Source organism: Numenius arquata, chromosome 3, assembly GCF_964106895.1.
Source record: "Numenius arquata chromosome 3, bNumArq3.hap1.1, whole genome shotgun sequence".
Taxonomy (NCBI): domain Eukaryota; kingdom Metazoa; phylum Chordata; class Aves; order Charadriiformes; family Scolopacidae; genus Numenius; species Numenius arquata.
This window is the reverse complement of record NC_133578.1, coordinates 30557995-30580091: the sequence shown is the minus strand read 5'-3', so window position 1 is coordinate 30580091 and position 22097 is coordinate 30557995. Positions and strand designations below refer to the sequence as shown.

At 44.3% G+C, this 22097-nt stretch overlaps 1 protein-coding gene across 1 annotated transcript in view; it reads left to right on the top strand.

Moving 5' to 3' along the window:
- CDK15 (cyclin dependent kinase 15) overlaps positions 1–19074 on the top strand; it is a 35289-nt gene extending 16215 nt beyond the window's left edge. Inside the window, exons 10-13 of the mRNA XM_074145258.1 lie at positions 3649–3712; positions 10801–10849; positions 13474–13613; positions 18965–19074. Coding sequence (XP_074001359.1) covers positions 3649–3712; positions 10801–10849; positions 13474–13613; positions 18965–19074 — 363 coding nt within the window. The remainder of the gene's footprint in view (positions 1–3648; positions 3713–10800; positions 10850–13473; positions 13614–18964) is intronic.
- Positions 19075–22097: the final 3023 nt, after the last annotated feature.

The following is a 22097-nucleotide window of genomic DNA, read 5'->3' as shown; positions in this document are numbered from 1 at the left end:
TTCCACTTACAGCTCTGAAATCTCTGGATACATTTCCTGTGGTTTTGCAGTTGGAGGGTTATAGCCCTATCTTCATTTCTCTGGTATTATAACTAATACCGTGATTAATAGGATTTGTGCTACAGGAGGCAAAAAAAAAAAAAAAACTTATTTAAAAATCATGAGGAAGCTTTAAGAGCCATGAAATAATTAGTGCCTTTCACAGAGGGTTTTATGTTATTATACAGCCTGGAATGAGGCTCTGTGTTAGGCCAAGATTTCAAAGCTCCTTAGAGGCTTTCGATGCCTAACTTGAGATATTTTGCCAAGTGTGAGGTTCAGATCGGGGATTCCTACTGTTTTCTAATAGTCAGTTCCTTTCATGTACTAATAATAGAGGCACCCTGCTCTGGTTTAGAGACCGTCTGCATTTGCGTGCATGAGTCTGTATCACCCAGCATGCTTATCTCCACGTAGGACTGTTGGTTCAAACACCCCATAGCTATATAGCTGGAAAGTCCCCATTCTGTGAAACGTGTTCGTCCTGTTGAATCATCAGGATCGACTGACTTATTTCACCAACATTTCTTCCAGAGGCAAGTGTCACCCTAAGCAGTCTCCATCCCCTATCTCTATCCCTGGCTGCTTATTCCAGCTCCTGTGTTACCCCTCACACACGAACTGGGGAACCTATAACTTGTTTTTCTCTCTGGGTTACTCTAAACAAGAACAGTTTATTTACCCAGTTCATCATCTGGCTGCACAAACAGTAGCACTAATGACCGGTACTCATGAAGGGATGACACAGGAGCAGGACCAAATGGAAAGGGGGTGAAGAGGAAGGAGCCGGCAGTGCTGGTTATGGAAGTACGGCCTGAGTGAACGCGAACTGCAGTGTCTCCAGTTCTCTCATGGCACGGAGAGTAAGCATCAAGATCTATCATCCAAATTTCAAGAGATCAGGCATAGGTCTCCCATTCAAAAATTCCGTCCTATTGATTAACGTTGTGCTGAGAAGGACTTCACATGCGCTGGATTAGGCTGGAGAACGCCACCAGCATGCTTCTGTGGCTGAGCTGAACATGTGACAAGTGCCAAATGAATGACTACAAGGCTTTTCTCTACATAAAACATAAAATATAACTTCCCAACAAAACTAAGCAAAATCAGCTAGGCTGCTTCCTTCAGCTGGTTCACCACAGGAGAAGCAGGCAGTTAGAGGGAGAGGACAAAGATTTATACCAACTTAAAGCGCTTGCTGAAATATGGGCATTGTAAATATGTTTCTGGCTGAAATTGTGCCTTTTCCAAAGCGGAGACTGAACTGAGCTGCACCAAGACCTTTCACTATAGTAAAAAGTGCCTGCTTGGGGAAGCATGGCAGAGTAGCAAGTACAGAGAAGCTGTCTTGCTTTGTCTGATGGCATGGACCAGAGTGTTAACAGCTAGATCTAGGGCAGATACGCAACAGATATAATTAATTTCAATTAAATATATATACTCTGGGGATTGTTCTAACTCATTGTCTGATTTGGCAAGGAATTTCATTAAAGGTCTGGGGGGAGTGGAAGAAAAGAAAAAGAAAGAAGGAAAAAAAAAAAAAATCACCTGCCCCATTACCTTGGAAATTCAAAACCAGATCCAAATTCATGTTTTGGAATAGCATCTTTTGTAAAGAAAAGACACAGAAAAGATAAATATAAATCCATATTCATATGGCATTCAGTGATTGGTGTTCTGAATGCTTTCACACCTCAACTCAGCAAAATTTAAGCATTTGCTGAAAACCTTATGTAGCAAAGTACAAGCATGCCCAAATAACTACTTTCTTAAACTCTTCACCAAGGAAAGGCAGAGTGCTGAGCTGACCCTGGAGGGTATGATTGTACTATGTACCGAACTTCCCCAGCTCCCCCTGATGCCTTTAGGACTGATGCCCGATGGTTCATTTGAAGAATGAGGACACATGAATACAGGCATGGCACTTCAGAACACACACATGGATTTTCAATGCAGAATATTTTCGGCATTTTGCTGTGGCTTCCTGGAAAACTAAGAAGACAGCAAAAGAGAGCAAATTCTGGATGTGGATTCCAACTCTTTCTTTCCTGTGCACAGAGTTTGCTTTGGGCAGACCTGCCCTACTTACATGATACACATACGGGTCCAGAATGCATCCTCATCCAGAGCTGTCAAATTACCCTGAGTGCAAGCCGCCTCTCAACATCCTCATACAGCTGAACACTGCAAGACACCTTCTCTTTGGGGGCTTTCAAGCTTCCAAGACTAATTTTACAGGTGAGCAGAGACAAGGGTCCTACCCCTTGGTCTTTGCTGTAGCAAAAAGTCCATCAGCAGTTTGGAAACATGGGCCACATAAGCCACCCTAGCTTGTTTTCCCCACAGACCGCCATGCTAATATGTGCCAGCCATGAGATGCAGTTCCTGCTTGTGACTATCTTCTCCAGGTAGCTGTAATTGTCCCCACACCTGTTTCCCAACTGGGAGTGAGAAAAGCAATCAGCTACCAGATGCGTAACAACTGCAACAACCAGGCTTTACATTTTTTTCCTTCCTTAATGTATTTATTTACTGATGCCTGTTCTCTTGCAATCTTATCACAAGTTTCTGAGGCCAAATTCCCCATATCATAGATCTCAGCTTTCATTTTAAGGAAAAGGAATTGTCGAAGTGTAACTAAGGTGAGACAAATCTAATGTTGGAGAAGAGAAAGTGAATAAAATCCCCTGACATCTTTCATGTTAAAATTTCACCTTTTTTTAAGGAAATCTGATCATTTTGGGGGTTGTGTAGACGATAAGCTTTGAATGCTTGGAGTTAGCAGTACTGATTTATAATACCATATCACATGCTGTGAACTCAAATATGTGGCTTTACCTCTTTAGCACAACTCATCCATATCAATAGGCACAAGGCCCTTTGGATGTGGCAAGTGTAATAGTAACCCTAAATATCCGCAGCTGCAGCCAGCACAGAAATCCAGATATGGTTGATCTCACACATTTCAGCAACTAAAATGAGGTTGGAGGAAGCTGTCCTGGCCCAAACTTTGCTCAGTCAGGACCTACTTCTGAAGCCCACAATTCATAATAAAGGCCAAAGACACTGCTGAAGCTCTGGACCCTCAGGATGAGCCACTGGGCTGTTTTCTAGCACCTGCCAGTAGACCTGTCTGCCAGCTTTTCTTTTTCACCTCACAATGCCAGGGGTTTCTATTGCAGCTCTCAGCCTGTGCTGACACTGAGCATATCGGCTGCTGCTTGCGCAAGTGGGCTTACTCTTAAGTCCCTAGGGCGGCGGACACCTTCAGCGATGAAAGGGGCTGAACAGTGTGACTCGTGGGCTGACAAACATATGCAGGAGTGATACCTGGCAGTGAAGCTGCATACGCCTGCGCAGATGTTCCCAGCAGCAACAACATTCAATCTCAGCAGGACCCTTTTTGCTATAAAATCAAGTGCTAAAATGTCAGTGTCCTTTATGCACAGTGGTAGATCCAGCACCAGCCAAGGCGGTATGAATCTGCACTGATTTACAGTAAAGGCCACAGTTTCTCTCCATTGAGACTGATTCCTCCAGCTACACACCAAGGCAGGGTATTGCCAGACAGAGATGATTGCTCTCTCGCTCTCTTTCTTCTTTTCACAGGTATTGGGAGTCCCAACTGAGGACACCTGGCCAGGACTTTCCAAGCTCTCTAACTATAACCCAGGTAGGATTTAACTCAGAAGATTGCCAGCTTTTTTCACTGAGCCACCAGCCACTTAATTTTTTGGCCAGTAATTCTCATTATGAAAAATCCTGTGCTTCAGTGTTACTAAATCCCTTAAGCGACTTAACAATAGTGGTGCTGTAGGACCTACAACACTGGGATTGGCCTAAGATACAAGCAAAGGTACATGCGTGGCAAAGTTGCCTCACTGACCACTGGGTATATGTTAGGCTGATGGAAGATTTAATTGCTGTAAGTGCTGACAATATAGTTAGTCTCCACTCCTCAGTGCAAAGGACTGATCTCTCCTGGTTTAGACTGGAAAAGCTGACAGATACCTGGAGACACAGTTTATCTGAACTCTCCTTATTTTTATGGAGATTGGTTTGGGGGCCTTTAAACCTCAGTTTTAAAGGTCACTGTCCCTGATTTTGATGTGGGCAAGGTGAGAAATCTATGTGATTTATAAAGCTGGCTTCTTTTATTTCCACATGGGTTGGTAGAGAAGTCTGTGTCCTGGACTTCAAAGGGCCAGTTGTCTCTTATTTTGATGTGGGCAGGTTGAGAAGTATGCTTTGAAAAGCTAGCTCAGTCACTCTCCCTCTCCCCCCCTTTCTCTCCCTTTCTCTCTCTCTCTCTTTTTGTTTAATGTTTTCTCTTGGGAAAATATATTCAAGTGTCAGTGAGGGGGAAATGATGAGCACCGATTCTCAGCCTCTCAGCAGGATCGTTCTCTAAGAGAAATATAAAAGTGAAATATTAAAAACCCTAGAATGTGAAATCCATCCATCTACAGTCTAGCCGTTCTCTCTCACTTGTACCCTAAGAGAGTGGGGGGGGAGCCTGTCTATCCACAAGGGGGGAAAAAGAGCAGGGGGGAGAGAAGGAGGGAGAAGATGTGCTTTAAGCAAGAGGTTTACAGGTTTAGTAGAGCATAGTAACATCTTTTCAAAGAAGTGGGTGTTGCTCTGTGACCCAGTCCAAGATGCCCCTCCTTTGATTCTGGTGCATGAACACTAAACAGCCTCCATTTTCACATGGTAGCCACGATTGGCTGAACAATAACCTGGTCTCACAGCCGAAAGGACTGGAATCCTTTACACAATTAGCTGAGACACATTAATCAAAACAGCGTGAAATGGGAATGTGTCGCTGTCCACAGCAAGTTTAATTTGGATAGGGAGCAAGCACAGAGCAGACAGCTGGAGGAAGCACTTTCTTCTCTGAGTTGTTGAAGGCTTGGCTGGGTAGTCTACAAGTTGAGAAGGGTAGTCTGGGAGGAAAGAAATGCTCGTGTTTGGGATAAACTGATCACAAAGAATTTTTTTAATGCCAGTCATTTGCTCATACAAGGTTAAAAACTCTCAGTGATGATGATTACGTATCCCAATGCTATATAGAGGGACAATCTAAAAGTGCAAGCATTAAGGCCTCGCTAGCAAAGAAACTAATACAGAGAACAGAGAATGTGCGAGTGCCCAGAACTACCCTCAGTGGCAACTCAGGTTTAGCTCTGTTTTGTCTGAGTAGCAGTGCTGTCCTCTGCTGCTGTGGAGGGTGCTAGTGGCAGAGCTGGAAGGGAGAAGACAGGCACCTAGGCAGCATGGAAATAGCTCCAGTAAAGACAAGTCTAGTCATCGTAAGCAGTTGTAAAGTCTGAGTTGCTTTCAGGCTTGATAGAATGGACTCCAGTGGGGCAGAATTGACTTGTGCTATGATCCTGTGATGCTGGTGCCTTTTGTGGCTGGATCAGACAGAAATGCAGGAGTTAGAGGACACCTTCCTGTGGGAGCATCCCACCATGCCAGCAAACACATAGGAGAGGGATACTGAGCCAGTGTTTGGGTCAATAGCTGTGCCAGCTGGAGAGGCAGCATCCCTTTCCCCTCCTCAGAGCCTCCCTAAGGGGCTCGGAGCGGCTCCAGCTACGTACTGGAACCAAGCACTTAGCTCACACCTGGATTACACAAACCAGTCTGGATAGAAGAATGTTAGTCCTATAAGGGTGGACTATTTGCCCTAGTCATGAACTAAATCAAGTCAGTTTTTGATGGGGCTGCTGGTAAGGTGGCAAATTAATCTCTTTGTTTAAAGCTATTTGCCATTCACATGCTCCTGTGCACTTCCCCTCTCTTCCCTGAAGCACAAGTGCTGTTTCCCCCCCCAGGACACGCTCAGCCCGAGTGGAAGCTGTGGAGTCTGCCTGAGAAAACCATCTCTCTTGAGGTTATTTCCAGCCCGGTTGTGCGAATCTGAGTGCCTGGGATGGTTCAGATAAGCAAACAAACTTTGGAACACTTCCCCAAATCTGATGGCTTGAATGCTTTTAGCTAGTCCTATTGATGTTCCAAGTGAGCACAGGCAGCAAACAAACAAACAGGTTCCTGCCCGAGGCAAGGAACGAACACGGGCAAAACAAAGCACCGAGGTGTGATCCTATTCTCATTGAAGTTGATGGCAAAACTCCCACTGGATTCGGCAGTGTAGGCTCAGCCCCAGACTGAGTTGTTACTGGAAGGGTTCCTGGGCCAGGTGGGTTAGTAGGAATCTTTGAAATGAAAGCTGGAAACCTTTAGATGTTTTCCTGTCATTACTGTGGGCTCGAGCACATCCTGCTGCAGAGTCTGAAGATGAGATACAGCATGGGCTATAGAGACTGAGCCAGGCACACGCAGGGCAGCTGGGGAAAGAGCAGCTCCCTTGCACCCTCTATGGACATTTAGCAAGGGGTGAAATGGGCAAAGGACTATTTGTCCACCCTATGTCCCTGTGCCTTCTTGCACAAAGAAGTCCAGAAACAGGCCTCGTGCCCATTGCCTACAGTTTGCCAAAATCTCAACTTGTGCCTGACCCCAGGTGAACAGGAAGGATGGGTGAGGAACTCTTCCCTGGCCAGCCCTGCAGCAGGTGATCTCCCCTTCTACCTGCAGGAGAGACAGTTGGGGTAGGGAATTACATGCAGCTGTGGGGCCTGAAAGCAGGGTTTTACCCCAGCCCTGGCTTGAGAACCGGTTCCTGCAGAACATGAAGGGTTGGGAGAGCTCCTGCCCCACTTCTCAGTACACTTGCTGGCCCTCTCCCTGGCTCCCCAGGCTTAGGAGCCTTGCCCGTAGCGACAAGGCTTTGCCCTGTGTTTGTTCATTTGTTCTGTTCCCCTCGTTTTGCTTCCCCTGAAAGAGGCAGTTGTAGCTCTGTTAACACTATTTTTGAAAGCTCTCATGCTGTGTGAGCTCAAATCCTTGCATTAATCTACTGCTGTGTTCATTTCACTGCACTGAAAAGCAGGGAGTTTAAATCCCCTCTAAACACCATTGGTGACACCAGAAGGCCAGTGTTTTGATCCAGCCCCATTAATGGTTACAAGTTTGAATCTAGACAGCAGGGGTCAAGGGCAGGAAAGGATTAGGAATCACAGTCCATGACATTAAGCTAGTGCTTTTGCCAAACTGGGAATACTGGAGCGCCCAATGCACCGGATTGGGTTTTGTTTCCCTTTTCTAACATTTGGGTTCCAAAGGGTGGGGAACAGTGCTCGTTTGTTTATAACATGATGAACTCGCTATGAGCAAGCTTTACTCCTTGGTTTATCGCACAGGCTGAGTAATGAGTTTTCCTATGGCAGGTAGTATCTCACTGAGCAGACACAGGTTTTACACTGGGCTTCTTCAGATGCAGCAGTGACTTTTAAATTAAGCCCAGTTTTTCACATATCTGCAGGCTTTGCTACGCTGAATGAGATTTAGAAGCTTTCCAGAGTCAACTTCTGTTCCAGAGTACAGGTTTTTCGTCTCTGTTGCGCTTCCAAAATGTCACCAGCAGATGGAGGCAAGAAGCAGCAGGCTCTGAACCTCAAACTTCAAATGACATTTTTGAGAATGCAGATGAAGTCTGCGCTCCAAGTGCCTTTTTTTTTTGCCTTCTTTTTTTCTTTATCTCACTTTTTATGCTGATGCTTCATTTAAAAAATGGGATGGTTTGAAACTGAATTCTAAAACGATGAAATTTTTATTGTCATAATAAACTGCATGTGGCTTTGATCCCAAAGGGAAGAGCAGCACTGTAACTAATGCACAGTATATGCTGGCCAGGCTGCAAGGAAACTTCCTATCTGTCTGGCACTGGGCACAGGCTGCAGTTTCCAGCCTGCCACACAGACAGAGCTCTGCTTCTGTCCTGCAGCCACAGAGATTTCACTAATGAGAGAAATTTTCTCTGCGAGCCTGCAACCCCAGCGCCTTCATCCAGCAGCACTTGGCATCCTCTTTCTCTCTCTTCATCAATTAGGAAAGTTTAACTTTTGTCCTCTGGCTTGCTTGCCTCATTATCAGTTCATTAGCCACTTCCACCTGGGTTTTCATATAGGAAGGTATTTCCTCATTAGCACACACTGCCTTGCATACCGACAGAAAATAACAAACCCCAGTGCTACCTTTCAGATCTACTCGTATTGTTAAAAAAAGCCAATCAGCCCTACACAATCCCATCATTTTATGTCTATATCATCATTATAAGATGACTAAATCAGTAGTTCATCCACTTTTTGGAATGACATCCAAATATTCTTTATCTCTTACCTTTAAAGAGTAGCTGTTCACATTGTTTTACAATTTTAGATAGGTCTTAATTTTTACAGTAGGGAAAATATTTACTGCTCTGTTCTTACCCTGCTCAACACAATGGGGCCTCAGCATTCTCTAAGGGTTTGTCTATACGGGGTCAGTCAGGAGATTAATCTGAACTGATTTAAAGTGGATTAGTTAACTGCATTAAATCCTTGAGCAGAGACACACTGTTTTCTTACCCATATCTTCCATTTATAATCAAAGCTTTGTATACTCAAAGTGGCAAGTTTGGCAGTCCTCACTCAAGCAGAATTCTCCACTGAGAGATGTGTTTGGACAGGGACAGCAGTAATTGGCTCACTGGCTCTTGCACTACCTCTTGTAGATAATTATTAATCTCCATGTTACATAAATGATAAATTTAAGTCAAGAGGCTTGCTTGAGACAGCGAAGACCATAATTCAAGTATTCCTCCCAGTTCCCCATAAGCAAGCTGGTATTTCTATCTGTAATATAAAGAAAATCCTATTTCCTCTTTGGAATGTTAATCCTGAAAATGCACTCCACAAAAACAAAGTGACGTTTCAGTCAGATATCATTGAAACATTTTGTCCTGGTGTTATCAACTGAACGTGCATTTTTAACTTTTATGTTAAACTCATTAAAGAATATTAATGTTAAAAGATTTCAGTAGAGTTTAAGTACAATATTTAAGTCATCTTGACATTTTTATTAAATATTAAAGGAAATTGAATGGAATGTTTCCATCTCACAAATCAAAATTTTCTGGCAGAAAGTTACAATATCTGAAAGTTTTTGGCCAGCTCTGTTAAGAGGTAAAAATTGCTACCTCATACAAAAAAAATCTTATGCCTTTCCAAACCATTTTTCTAAATTGTTTTTCTTCTATTCTGCCTGGAAAGTTTACATCTCTACTCAATAAGGACAATTTATTTCTACACTTTTATTACAGACAAGGGGGCAAATGAAGGAAAGAGGATCCATAGAGAATGTTATTAGTGATCCAAGAGGAATGTTCTGCCAGAGTTAATCTCAGTGACTGATTTGGAAAGAGGTTATTCAAGATACTAATACATAACCTCTATATATTAGCGATAATTCAAGTGCTCTGGCACCTAAACATTCATGAATCCCATCCCAGATTATATTGCCATTTACTGCTTTAGCAATTACCTTAGTATTTGAGTGTAGGGCAACACTTCAACAGTGAACTGTTACTTACCCTGTGATAGACAGGTTTAACAACCTGCTTGCCTGGCTTAATGGCGAAAGATTGCCGTTGGAAAGGTTAAGTGCTGAAAGTCCAGTCATTTACACTTTTTCAAATTGTCTGTGCATCAAGTCAGACGCTGAGTTACTGAGTCCCTGGGCCTGGCACTCTGGAAAGACAGAGGGGACTCCTGCTTTGCCCGCAGCCGCAGCTGCTGTCCCTGAATGATGTGGCTGGTGCTCCTGGACAGAAAGGGATGGCAGATGCTCTCAGATGGTGCAACATAAGCCCCAGCTGAGTTCTGAGACTACCGGCAACAGACCAGTGGCACTTGCCTCCTGGTGGTCTCGCTGCTGTGGGGAATGCTTGTCTGGGCTGGGCCGGAAGAGAGGTCTACACCACCTTTCCCGCTCTCCTTTCCATGGCGAGAACGCCGTTCCTCTCTGCTGTCAGAAATGGTGCTCAGAAAAATGTAGCTGGATAGAAATTACAACCTTTCTGATGCAAGAAAATGTCTCTGTTGATCAGCTCTAACAGGAAATCTTCTATGCTTAAGCCATTCATTCATATCTAAGCCTGAGAAAATTCATGCTTCCTAAGAAAACATGTAAGGAATGTATTCCTCTACATTTTCCACAATGTTTAGAAATGTGTGCTTGACAAATGGCAGCAACAACACAGTCTTCTCAAAACTGCAAACTCTGCAAAGTTCCAGTCTGGTAGAGATATTTGAATCAGTAAGTACAAAAGGTGCATGAAAATGGTTAACTTGATAAACGACAAACTTAGTGAGGGATTGACACCAAGAGCAGTGGGCAAGAAGAGAACAGGACCCAAGTGCCTTTGCTCCATCCCCAGTCTTTCTGCCAGATCCATGCAGAAAAGCCACATGTGCCCACAGGGCAATACATGAGGCTCAGCAGCCCCTTAGCAAGCCAAGACAATTGCTGGGGATTCAGGCCTGCAAACCTCTTTCTGCTTCCTTCATGTGAAGGCTTTAGGGACTGATGCTGTTTTTATTGAAGTCAAAGAGAAGACTCGTACTGTAACAGAAGGAGGCCCAAGGCCTATATTCACAGATGCATGAAAGGAAAGGGTTACAGAACTGGAACAGCCTTATTAACATCAATGCTGGTACTCAAGTCCTATAGGAATAATGTATATTTATAAATACTAAGATGACAGATTCTATAGGGCCCTTTGAAATTCTGAGCATGGCTTTTTTGTAAGGGCTCAAAGAATGGGTTTTGGCTTGATTTTCATTTAATCCTGTGATTGCATATTACACTTTCTAGGACTGGTTGCTTCCAGGAGACCTCAGAGACTCCGAGTCATCTGTGACAGGTAAGCTACCTATAATGGCAACGTCAAAATTGCCTCTGGGTTTATTTGTTTCTTTATGCAATCATTTAACTTGAAATGAGCTCTTTTGGCAAGCTCAGGAAGAGCCGGGTGGCTCTGTAGTAACAAGCAGATTTAACATCAGTTAAGCAACTGATTTCGAGAGATCGCAGCAGAGGTAGGCACATAGTGGGTTTATTATTCTCAGAGGAGTAGTGATTATTCTCAGATAAGCAGTGATTCAGTGACATTATGAACAGCTTTTTGCAGGGCAGAGTTCGATTCAGAAGGTCGTACTTTCCCAGGCCCTCTTGCCCAGACTGAAGACAGACTTCGCACTGTCCCAATTTTCATTTCTAGAAACAGACTGTAGGAATGTTGCTCAACAGTGGTAAAGAAGACGTGCTAGGACAGCATTTTAGAAGACAATGAAATAATCTTGTGATTAGTTCGGAGGGGAAAATTCACATTCTTTAGTGGCCAAAAGCTATGAGACTAGGGCCATGGTTACATACCTCAGCTTGACCAGGCACACCACCACCACCCAATCACTCCCTCGTGTGCTAAGAGAAGGGAGTATTTTTCAAGCATATATATGTACACACACACATAACGTATGTATGTGTCAGTGAAAGAAATTTGTAATCAGGTAAAGTGCCCTAACCTAGCTCAGAGAGTCATTGAAATTTAATTGCCCCCCAATGCTGATTTTGAGGCACACAACAGGCTTTATAGTTATGTAGGAAAAGACTAGACAGAATTTGTTCTCAGGATTGTATTCATGCACAGGTCAAGAATCAAATATTCTTTTGAGAATGTAACCACATTTTTCATTGCTGCTGTTTATTATCTCTTCAGCTCATTGCTTGGGATCCAGCGCTGCTCAGAGGGAAGTGTGCTGCCCTTCAGAGCTGGGTTTCCCAGACGCTGTTCTGAATGGCTGAACAAACATGCTGAAGTTTTCAGCAAAGCACAGGTTGCTGAAATGCCAGCCGTTGTCACGCACATCCTCAGAAACACACAGAGCTCAGCATGTCCCAAACCCTGATAACACAGATCCTGGAAGAGAACAAATCCTCTCTCAGCCTGAACAAAGAAATAACTATATTCCTTGCAACTCTGCTGTATTGCACTTCTGCTTTGTGGCTATAATCTCTTGACAGGCCTCATTACAGCCCCATACGGACGGGCTGGTCCAGCACCCCTGTGGCAGAGCTCTGGGCTGCGTGTGGGCCAGCTCCAACTCTGTGTTACAGAGTCCTTATGCCAGCATGGCCGAACGGGCGCCTTGGCACGCACAGCTCTTAAGAAGGAAAGAGCTGCTTCATACAGACCGCTCAGCCATGACTCTCCATGGCCAATTAAGAAATCAAAGGGGAGCTCTGTGCAGAGCTCAGCCACCACCAGGAAGCCTGAGCCATGGCGGGAAGCACTGAACCATGTTGCTGCCCAGTGTGGGAGCCTGCAGCAGCAGGGACTGAGGGGGCAGAGGGTCTCTAGTAAGACCCTGCCATGGCAGGGGCAGCCTGTGGTGCAGTTCTAGCAAGCAGCTTCAGGCTGGATGCTTTGGCTCCCTCTCCTGTCCCTGCTCCCCAAGGCAGCAGGGGCTTGAACTGTTTTGCTGGAGGTGAGAATTCAGCAGTTACCTACCGCAGTGAGACCAGATACCTTTTATAAATCTGTTTCTCAGGATCTCTCTCCCTGTTTTTTTTCCCCTTCTTTTTTTTTCTTTTTACATTTTATCTCCTCAAAGCAAAAATCTCAGCATGTCAAATGTTCTGTGTAGGGAGGGGAAGTGCAGGGGCAGGGGGATCCCGGTGCCTGATGTCACTTGGAGGGGAAGCACCGGTGGGGGCTGAGGCGGGGAAGCACAACAGGCCATGCTCTGATGGGCCTCCTGATGCTGAAACATGATTAGAACAAACAAACAAACTAAAAGCTGTAAAACTAAATGACTATTTTTATTTGTTTCCGTGTTGGTTTGTTTTCTCTCTTCCACTTCCTTGTTCCCAGCTGTGTGCTCCTCTAGAAAGCAGCCACTTGGCATTGGTATTTGCTGTGCATGGAGCATGTGTGTATTACATCTATTTTAAGCACTCATCCTGAGAAATAGATTCATCTCTGTGAATCCCCTACACATTTTACAACCAGCTGCACTACTGGTACTAGGGTAGGAAAAAGGGAAATGGTATTTTCTGTATTTTTTTAGTTTTGATCTCTGGTCTGCTCAGTGGGACAGTCAGATTATTTTGTGCACTTGCATTGTCACTGTAAATTGGTAACACCAACCTCTGATGTTCCAGTTATGCCACGTAAAATACAGCCTCCCCAGCAGCATTTTCCCTCTTACTTACAACCTTCTTTTTACAAAACAACAATTTATTTTTGAAATTCCTCTGAATACATGAGTTTGAGCTGAAATCCTGGATGTATATACTGCTACATAATCAAACTCACACGGAAAAGGAAACGTCCTGGAAAGCTATACAGGTGGGGTGGGTTTATCCAGCTCCCCATGTCCCACCACTTTCTCTGCCTCAAGCCCCAAGAAGGGTTGGGTCAAGTTCTGGTTCCAGCTTTCTGGCTTGTGCTTATCTCATGTGCTATTTTTTCTCCTGTTTTCCTAGGCTGAGCAGGGTGCCAGCAGCGGAGGATTTGGCCTCCAGGATGCTTACAGCCTTCCCTCGAGGCCGGATCTCTGCGCAAGATGCGCTGCTTCATTGCTTCTTCAGCCCTCTGCCTCCTCAGCTCTATCAGGTTTCTGCTGGTAAGTTAACTCGATTTCAGCTCACCAAGAAAGAGCTACTTCACATTCCATTTATTATGAGTTTCTTCTGTACTTTGAAAGTCCCTGCCATTCACCCAGACATCTCTCTCTTTTCTTCCTGCCTGCCCTCCTCACTCCCTTATGCTGCAAAGCTTACATCCCACTGCAAATCTAACAGCTTGTTTTTCTGTTTTCTTCCACTCGACCACAGTGTTAATACTAGAAGGGGACCTGGATGGGCTGCTGCCATGGTACATTTACAAAGCGGAGGTGTATATGCTTTGGCAGGTCGTTTCTCCCCTATTCTGTAACCCCAGGGGCCCAGAGCTTTCCCTCGGGCTGGCTCACACCATATATTCAGTGTAACTCACACACACGAATCCCTCCTGATGTCCTGAATTCCCAGCTGCTCAGCATGATGTGCTAGCCCCAATTCCCTTGTACCACTCTTCTTGCTCCCTTTTGATGTTCAGAGACAACAGCTGTTCCTCGTACCCTGTCACACCAGTTCTCCCTCAGTTTTACCTGCTCTATTTTCTTCTTCCCTTGCTCCATTCTCTTAAGCACACAGCTGCACACTCACCGATCTGCCTCTCCCGCCCTGAGCTGACAATAAATACAGGGTCTCTCAAGCTACAGGTTCTGTTCCTTACTAGGAAAAACTCCCTCCTATCGGGCAACAGGCCAGAGAGCCCTCACATTCCCCGCTTCCTCTTGGGCACCCACTACACTAGTTAGTTTGGTGGGTTTTTTTAAGACAGGAGCAATTAAGAAGCAGCCTTCTTGGACTGTGTTGTCAAGCTATTTGAAAACTTAATTTCTGGCTCCTGCGACACATCCCAAGTGAAAGAGCAGCCAGCTCGCGTCTCTCCCAATCCGCCGCCCTTTAGAAGGTGCTCTCTGTGTGTACGTGCATGAGTGAGAGACATCTGCATTCCTTTTCTGTTCACCCAGCCACAGAGCACAAATCTACTTTGACACTTTTAGAAAAATGAAAAGATGGAATCTCGCAGGAGCCTGCCTGTGCCGGGGGGGGAGGAGGGGAGCACGCACAGCAGGAGGGAAGTTGACTTTTCTTTATACATATAGGGTTTTTTCCATGCAGAGTTTAAATTATGCCTGATAAAAGGAGTTTCGTGGATGTTTCAGTTCTTTCAAACCCTCCTGGCTTCCTCCCAATTAAATGAGGTTTGTCAAAGCCACAGGGCTCTGCTGCTGCCGGAGAGGCGGACAAGCACTTCCCGCAGTGACATCTCCAATCCCCAAGGGAGAAGATGAAAGTGTCAGTGCCGAGAGAGAGAGAGAGTGTGGAAAAAAACAGGTACAGAGACAGACAATGTGAGAGAAAGGGAGAGAGTGAGGAGAAACAGAAGGAATGAGAAAACAGATTGGCATAATGTGTCAATCTCTCCAGCACGCTGCCAGAGAGGGGACAGATTCGTTTCACCTGGGTTTATGTACCATCCCATATTTATTATCCCCCATATTGTGGCGAGAAGTACCTTGTGGACAGGAAACTGTATGGCGTTATCATAGCAACCGATGTGTTGGGAAGGGAATCAAAGTGCACAGGGCTAAAACAAGTACAGTATGATCATGCAAGACCATATTCATGAGTGACTCATTAAGCCTGTAAAAATTAGGCAATTCTGAATAATTTCCCATGTAGCCATCCCTGTTGCCATAATTGTATAAGACATTTGTTCTCTTATGTGATTTTGGCATCACACTATTTTGGAATTTAACTGTATAATTTAAAAATTCTGGTTGCTATGATAACATGGTGCAGATTTTAAATATATTCTGTTCCCACTTTGTTCTGGAGGATGCTGGCTGTTAGTCCTCATCCTCTGAAGGAGAAAGTTAAAGGAGAAGGGCAAAGAATGAGCTGGAGATGAAAGGTGAAAGGAGGAGGGGGTTGATCCCAAGTTATGTGAGAGAGTAAGTGGGAAACAGCATTTGAAAAAATAAAAGGTTCTTGTAAGAAATTATTTTCTATTTTTATGAAATAATTATAGACATAACTGTCCTTTTTATAAGTTGCTATGACAAGCTGGAAGCCAAAGGATGTTTTTCAAAGGTCGATTCCCAGGAAAAAATAATTGGAGAGATCAATGTTTCAAAAATAATGGCATGTTTCTGATTACTAAGGGGAACGCTGATGACCAGAGGCTGGCTGCTGCCCCTGGTAAGGGGGAGAGGGAACAAGGGGCTCTTTGCTTCCTGGTGGTCAGCTCCTGCAGAAGAGAACAGGTTGCTGTTGCTTATGCCCATCTGGATGCAAAGTGCTAGAGTAAAAGAGTAGCCCATGCTGTAAGAGAGGAAGACTCCCTGTCCCCAAGTGCGGCCAGTCCACAGATAGGCCTCTCCTACAGCTGCTTGCTCCTGTGCCTCGAGTGCCAGAAGGGACTGCTAAGGACCAGGTTCAAACCTCACTCATCGTCTTGATGGCCTAATTCTGTACATGCCACCAGCACCTCTGGATATGGCAATGAAGGAGAGGAGCATGGGATTCTCCAGTTTCCTTCCACTGTGGCTAGTAGCCTAAGGGGTAGCAGTGATGACCTTTTGTAAAACTGAGGCATTTGCTGTCCTTTTTCTGGCCTAAGCCAATCCTGAGACAATTATCTTTGTGCAGTGCAGCCCTGTACTACAGCAGCTCTGATAAAACTTCAGTCTAACCCTTTGCCACCTGCTAGAGCAGAATGTTTTCTGTCCAATTAATCACTCCTGGAAGAAAGATGAGATCCTTGAATCAAGAAAGCATGAGCTGTGCTCTCAACTTAGTGTCAGTCCTGAAGTGCAAAGGGCCTTCTGAGGAGGTATCTCACTCTGCTGTCAGACAGGTCAGACACAGTAACAATTGCAGCTTATTATTCTTAGTTATAGATTGGGTTTATTTTCCCTCTCTTTTGCCCTCGAATGCTTTAGAGCAGGCTTGCAAGCAGGGAGGGTGAGCAGTGGGATTTGGGATTAGTACCAGTGTGCTCCCAAGAAAGTATGTTGCAAGAAAAGCTCTGGCCAAACAACCCAGGCGCATGGGCCAGGGAGGCCTGAGCCGGCCCCTCAGATCCTGTCCTCACCAGACCGATGTCCAAGCTCAGTATAGACCTTTCTCACAGTTAGGAGATATTCAACCCTGGGCATACCGTCGGCACAGCAGTTAGTCATCAAGTCCAATTTGTGCTCCGTGAGGAGGACTGCATGTTGAGTGGATATGATCCTGGTTTTGACTAGGAGGGACTTGCTCTTTTTGGGTATGGTTCGTCTCTGGTTCCTGCCTCCCCCCAGCAATTCAAAACCAGTGTGCCAGGTAGTGATGACACTGTACCATTTCTCCTAAAACAGCCCACTATTCAGCTTTTCAGAGACAAGGAGGAGGAGGGAGGCTTGGTGTTGACAGAGCACTGTCGTTTTAATGCCCTGTTGCATCTAAACTAATGCAAAGCAAGTGTAGGAAATGAGGAGGCTAAGGCTGCAAGCCATTGCCTACCAAAAATCCCGTAACTGTTAGGATTAGCCAGTGCTGGTAGATGTTATCACAGGGCACATACAAAGAAAACCTGGCTTTCATGGACATCTTGTTTGGGTTGGCTGCTTTCCCTAGCTTCTCCTACATAACTAAAAGGTCTATATAGTCACATTTTTTTACCTCTGTGCTTTGCCATGTCTGTATAGAGCAAATGGATTTCCTTCACTACAAATCAGATACAGACACCTAGAAAGCAAAGTTCCCACCATGTATATGAATCTGGTTTATAATGTGTCTTAATAAGGGAATAAACCAAAGTTGGTGTTGAGCAGCAAATCAGCCATCACTCCTGAAACAAACAGTCTTTTCTGTGAGGTAATAAAGCACATCTTCACGTAACTCAGCAAAAACACCCCTCACTTCAGCTGGCCCGATCTCCACAGTGGTGGAAAGTCTGCTTGCATAAATACTGATGGGACACTGAGGTTTTGTATTATGTCATTAAGCCACCACCCTAGGAAAGAGTGATTGCATCATCATTGTGGATGTGTGCCAAGGGCACAGGCCTCTGGAGATGCTGCCCTGCTAAAGCTCTTCCCTGGTCGCTGGCCTGGAGCAGACATCATGCTGGCAGGTGTTGGGCCCTGTTTAGGAGCACAGGGTGAAGGGGAAGATGGGAAAAGAAGGAAGATTTCCTTTGCTCACTCCCCAGCTCACGCTCTTGCAAAGGCACAACTGGCGCAAAGTTTGGCCCACATGACTTGTGGAAACAAAGTCCTACAGACATGGATCAAATGCTCTGAATCCCATTGATCTCAGGCCAGAGAATCTCTATAAAGGTCTTATTGTTCAGGGAGATGAACTACTCTTGGGGGGAGTGCAGTTAATACCCTTCATGGAGGCAGACGTTATTGCAGCAGAGGTTAGCAGACATTTTTCTGTACTTTGTCTAATTGCAAGTTATATCTGAGGTTTCTTTAACTTCCACTTTCCCTTTAACACTCTTAAATGCAAATCTGAGAGGATTTAGTTGTCTTATTTGCTGTGAAAGACATCCAGACTGGAACTCCCATGTAGTCGTTTGCCATCCTCAGGTGCACTTCTGCCTTCACCCAGTTATCAGCAGAAAAGAGCAAATGGGGATGTAGTGATCAGATTTCTAAGGCACAAAAGTTAAAGCCAAGTTTGAGATTGTGACAGCAAGCAACCATGAGCCTAGGAACTCAATTAGCCTGAAAGACAACTATCTCATTATCTTTCCTAAAATGATATAAATACATAAGAATATAAAAATTTAAAATAAACTCTCTCTCTATTGACTGTCTAGATGACTGAATTTCACTGCTCAATTTCTTTAAACACCCACTTTAGTATTTATTTATTCTAAGCGTGAAGCAGCTCCGATAATTAGACTGTCAGATTTGGTAAGTTAATGAGGAGTCACTGGAGTGGAAGGTTTTGCATTTGTGAGATTGCTGAAGGAGAGAAGCTCCGTGCCTTCGCTCTATCTCTTTTTTCTTTTTCTTTTTTCCCCCTCTGCTGGGTGGGAAGGAGAGAGCTTGGCAGTGCGTAGATCCATTTGAATCCTTTTGATTAGCCGATTGCATTCCCACCACTGTTCTACCAAATAATATTTTGCTCGTTGCTCCAAGAAAAAGAAAAATAAAAAGGAAAAGAAACTGTAGATGAGATTTCTAGAGAAGGGTGCCTAGATTAAAGAAATCATTTTCCAATAAAAATCAGAAGGAACAGAGCGGTGAGTAATAGGATCCTGTATTAGTTTATATTGTGGCTAATGTCACAGGAGAGCATTAGGAAAGTAGCACAGTGAAGGAAAGGACCATTTTGCAGCTTTCTCTTTAACCTGATTTTTCCACAGGACAATCAGTGCTCACAGTTCCAGGAGTGAGACTGCAACCTGAAATCTGTGACCTGTTTGCTTCTTACCGAAAAGGCCGTCTCTCAGGAGGTTGGAGCAAGTTTTGGTAGAAAGCAGGGATGATTGACTAATTCTTGGGTAAGCATGTAGTTGCCACTGTCAAAGCTGCTGCTGTCATCCTTAGCACTTTAATTCCTTTTTGTATTGAAGGTGGGAAAACAGAACTGATACCCAGGGCTGGATGACCACATCCCAGGCTGAGGACAGAGTGGGAAATCTCACATTCAGAGTGAAGAGATCAGCAAGCCAATGGCCCTCAATGCACAATGCTTAGTGGTATCATGGGAGGTTTGGGTTTGTTTCATCATATTCCCAAGCCTCAGACCAGTGCCCTTTCCTCTGATGCCTCCCCAGTCAAAATATTGCTTCATTTCCCCATTGCTTAAACTGACCAAATTGCTTTGTTTGCCTTTGTCCTTGTCTATTGAGTTCACATTTTATAGCTTGCTTGTTTCGGTTTCACATGCAATGGAACCTAACTGGAGCTAGGCAAAATCTTCTTAGCTCTTAACATCCTTGGTTTTAATTAATCAGTATTTTAATACGACACACATCAAAATTATGCTTCAGCATGAACATTTTCCATGTCCTTTTTGTTACAGAAGACCAAAAGATCACTTAAAATCACTGTTATTGAAAGAAATTACCAGAAAATACCCTTTTATTATATCCTGTCTCTTTGTTTACTTTGCGCATTTGTTAACAGCATGTGTCCAGTCAGTGTCACCAGCTGGGTCTGTGCTTGCAGGGCAGACCTGGTAACTGATCTTGGGGCCAAATTAGTTTGACTGTCTTATTGTCTGCCAAGCTAAGAGGCAACCTAGCTGTGAGAGCAGAGCAAACCTCAGCTCCCCATCTGTACTTTCAAATGCAGGTAGATGGCATGTACCTGCTATAGGATCAGGACCCAACACTCAGTGCCTGGTCTCACAGCCTCTTCCTACCCCTTCTGTCTTCATCATGTAGACAACAGCAGGCAGACAGGACAGCCTGGAGTCCTTTTGAGAAGGACCTGACGTTGCCAGCCCTGTGGCCAGATTGGGTTTTGGAGGCAGCCTGAATAAATTCCCTGCTCACCTGCCCAGCTAAGCGCAGACAGGGTGGCTGTTCCCTCTCTGTGATCAGAGGGGAACTAATCCTGCCAAAAAAGCTGGTTGTCAGTTCCACTAAGGCTTCTGGGACAACTCAGTTGAGGAGGGCACTCATGCTTCAGTGTTCAATGAACTTTGATTTGGCCAGTTTTAACTGATTTTGAGAGTATTTCACAACTACATCATCTAAAATAGTGAAACCATGGAAATAGCAGGAGATACTCTTAAACATTTTCTTTTTAATATTAACCTGGCCTCAAAGTGATTGTGTCCCTTTGTTTAAACTGCTTACAAAACATACTAACCAAGCTTAAATGTCAACTCTTCTTCTGCACTTAATTACAGGAAAACATTCTATAAGTGATGGTGTTCTTATTATTAATTCTCTTTTTAAAAACGGCATCTGGATTCAGACATGCAAGCAAGGTTATAAATGAAACAGGGTTTTTTTTGTCATTTTAATAGGCTACCAATGGAAAGCAGGGGGCTCTTTATGCTTTTTCAAATCCAATCAGAGGTAGATAGGCATCTAAAGCACAACAGCCTCATGCTGGCACATGAGAGAATGGAATTTCCTGGGAACATAATGAAACTGGGCAGCCTTCCTTCATTGGCCAACCTGAGTTAAATTACAAAAATAGACAAAACCAAAAAACTAAACATACCAGGCTCAATCATGAATCCGTGGGCCCTGAGTAACACAGCAAGGGGGAAAACATCATCACAGTCTCCTCCTTGTTCTCCTTCTGGTTTCAGGAAGGGAAGAGACAGTGCCAGGCACCCGTGCCAACACTCCATCCATTTTCTACCCTACTTCACCTCTTTCCCTCTACCTGCTGAGGAGGAACGTATGGGTCATTGGAATCTGCTTCTGTTCTCATGCTGCCTCTGAAAATGCAGATAAATTAAATACAGTGCCTCTTATATGTATGTGCTGCTGTACTAGAGAAGTGTAGTTGAATCTACAGGAAAATTAGAGCTTATTTTAAACCAACTGTTAACAAGCGAAGTAACTGAAGTTACTAGCCCTGCAGAATATTTGGAATTAGGATTTATTTTTCCTTTTGATTCAGGATTGAGGCCATGGATTTTTATCCTAACAGAATTCCTTTGCAACAGGGGTAGATTCTACCCGCCATTACACCAAGGACCTTTGAAATAACTCTTGATATTGACAAAAATGAAGTAAAATCTTTGGGGGTGTAAAACAAGGACAGAATTTTATTTTTTTGGGGGGGGGGTGGTGGTGGTGGTATTTTTAAAAATCACCTTTCAGTAGAAGAGAATGAAATTGTGCAGATATCCTGCCTTTTGTTTTTCAGAAAGCAATGTCAGAAAGATTGACTTGGCAACGAAGATGTAACAGCACAGTCTGGACACTGGACTTGCAGAATAAACTCAACCATGTGTCACTTAATAGAGAGATCCCTGGACCAGAAGATCGATGTACAAACAGGACAGATGGGGAATGACAATTGAAAGAATGTAGAGGCTGATCCAAGGCTTACAGAGACCTGTCATTCCTGGGGTTTGCCTACAATCTCCTTCAACAAAGGAGCTCCTGAGGGAAGGAGGGGATTAGTCAAAAGTTGAGTGAAGTCTCCAGGGAAGATGGTTTCTTGGATAAAGTTGTCAACAAAAGGAATTGTTTAAGACTATTTGTTATAATTTCCTAGAGGGAGCTTCTGTCATTACTAACAGGATTACCAGCATACTGGTTCCACACCAGCAGAGCATTAGACATGTGCATTGCAGACTGGTTGCTTAGAGTTGAATTCAAGGGTCGTCTTATAGTGGGTCCCAAATGTGTGCAGGTGTTGATGAGCAGAGGGGAGATGGCAAAGAATTAAGATGCAGACAAACATGGGCCATTTTTAGTCCAGCTGTTGCAGAGAGTCCTGGCTCATTAATGAGTTACCAGGGTGTTTTAATCTCCTTGATCTCAGGGCTGCTGACAGACTATGAGAAGGAAAACTAATCTG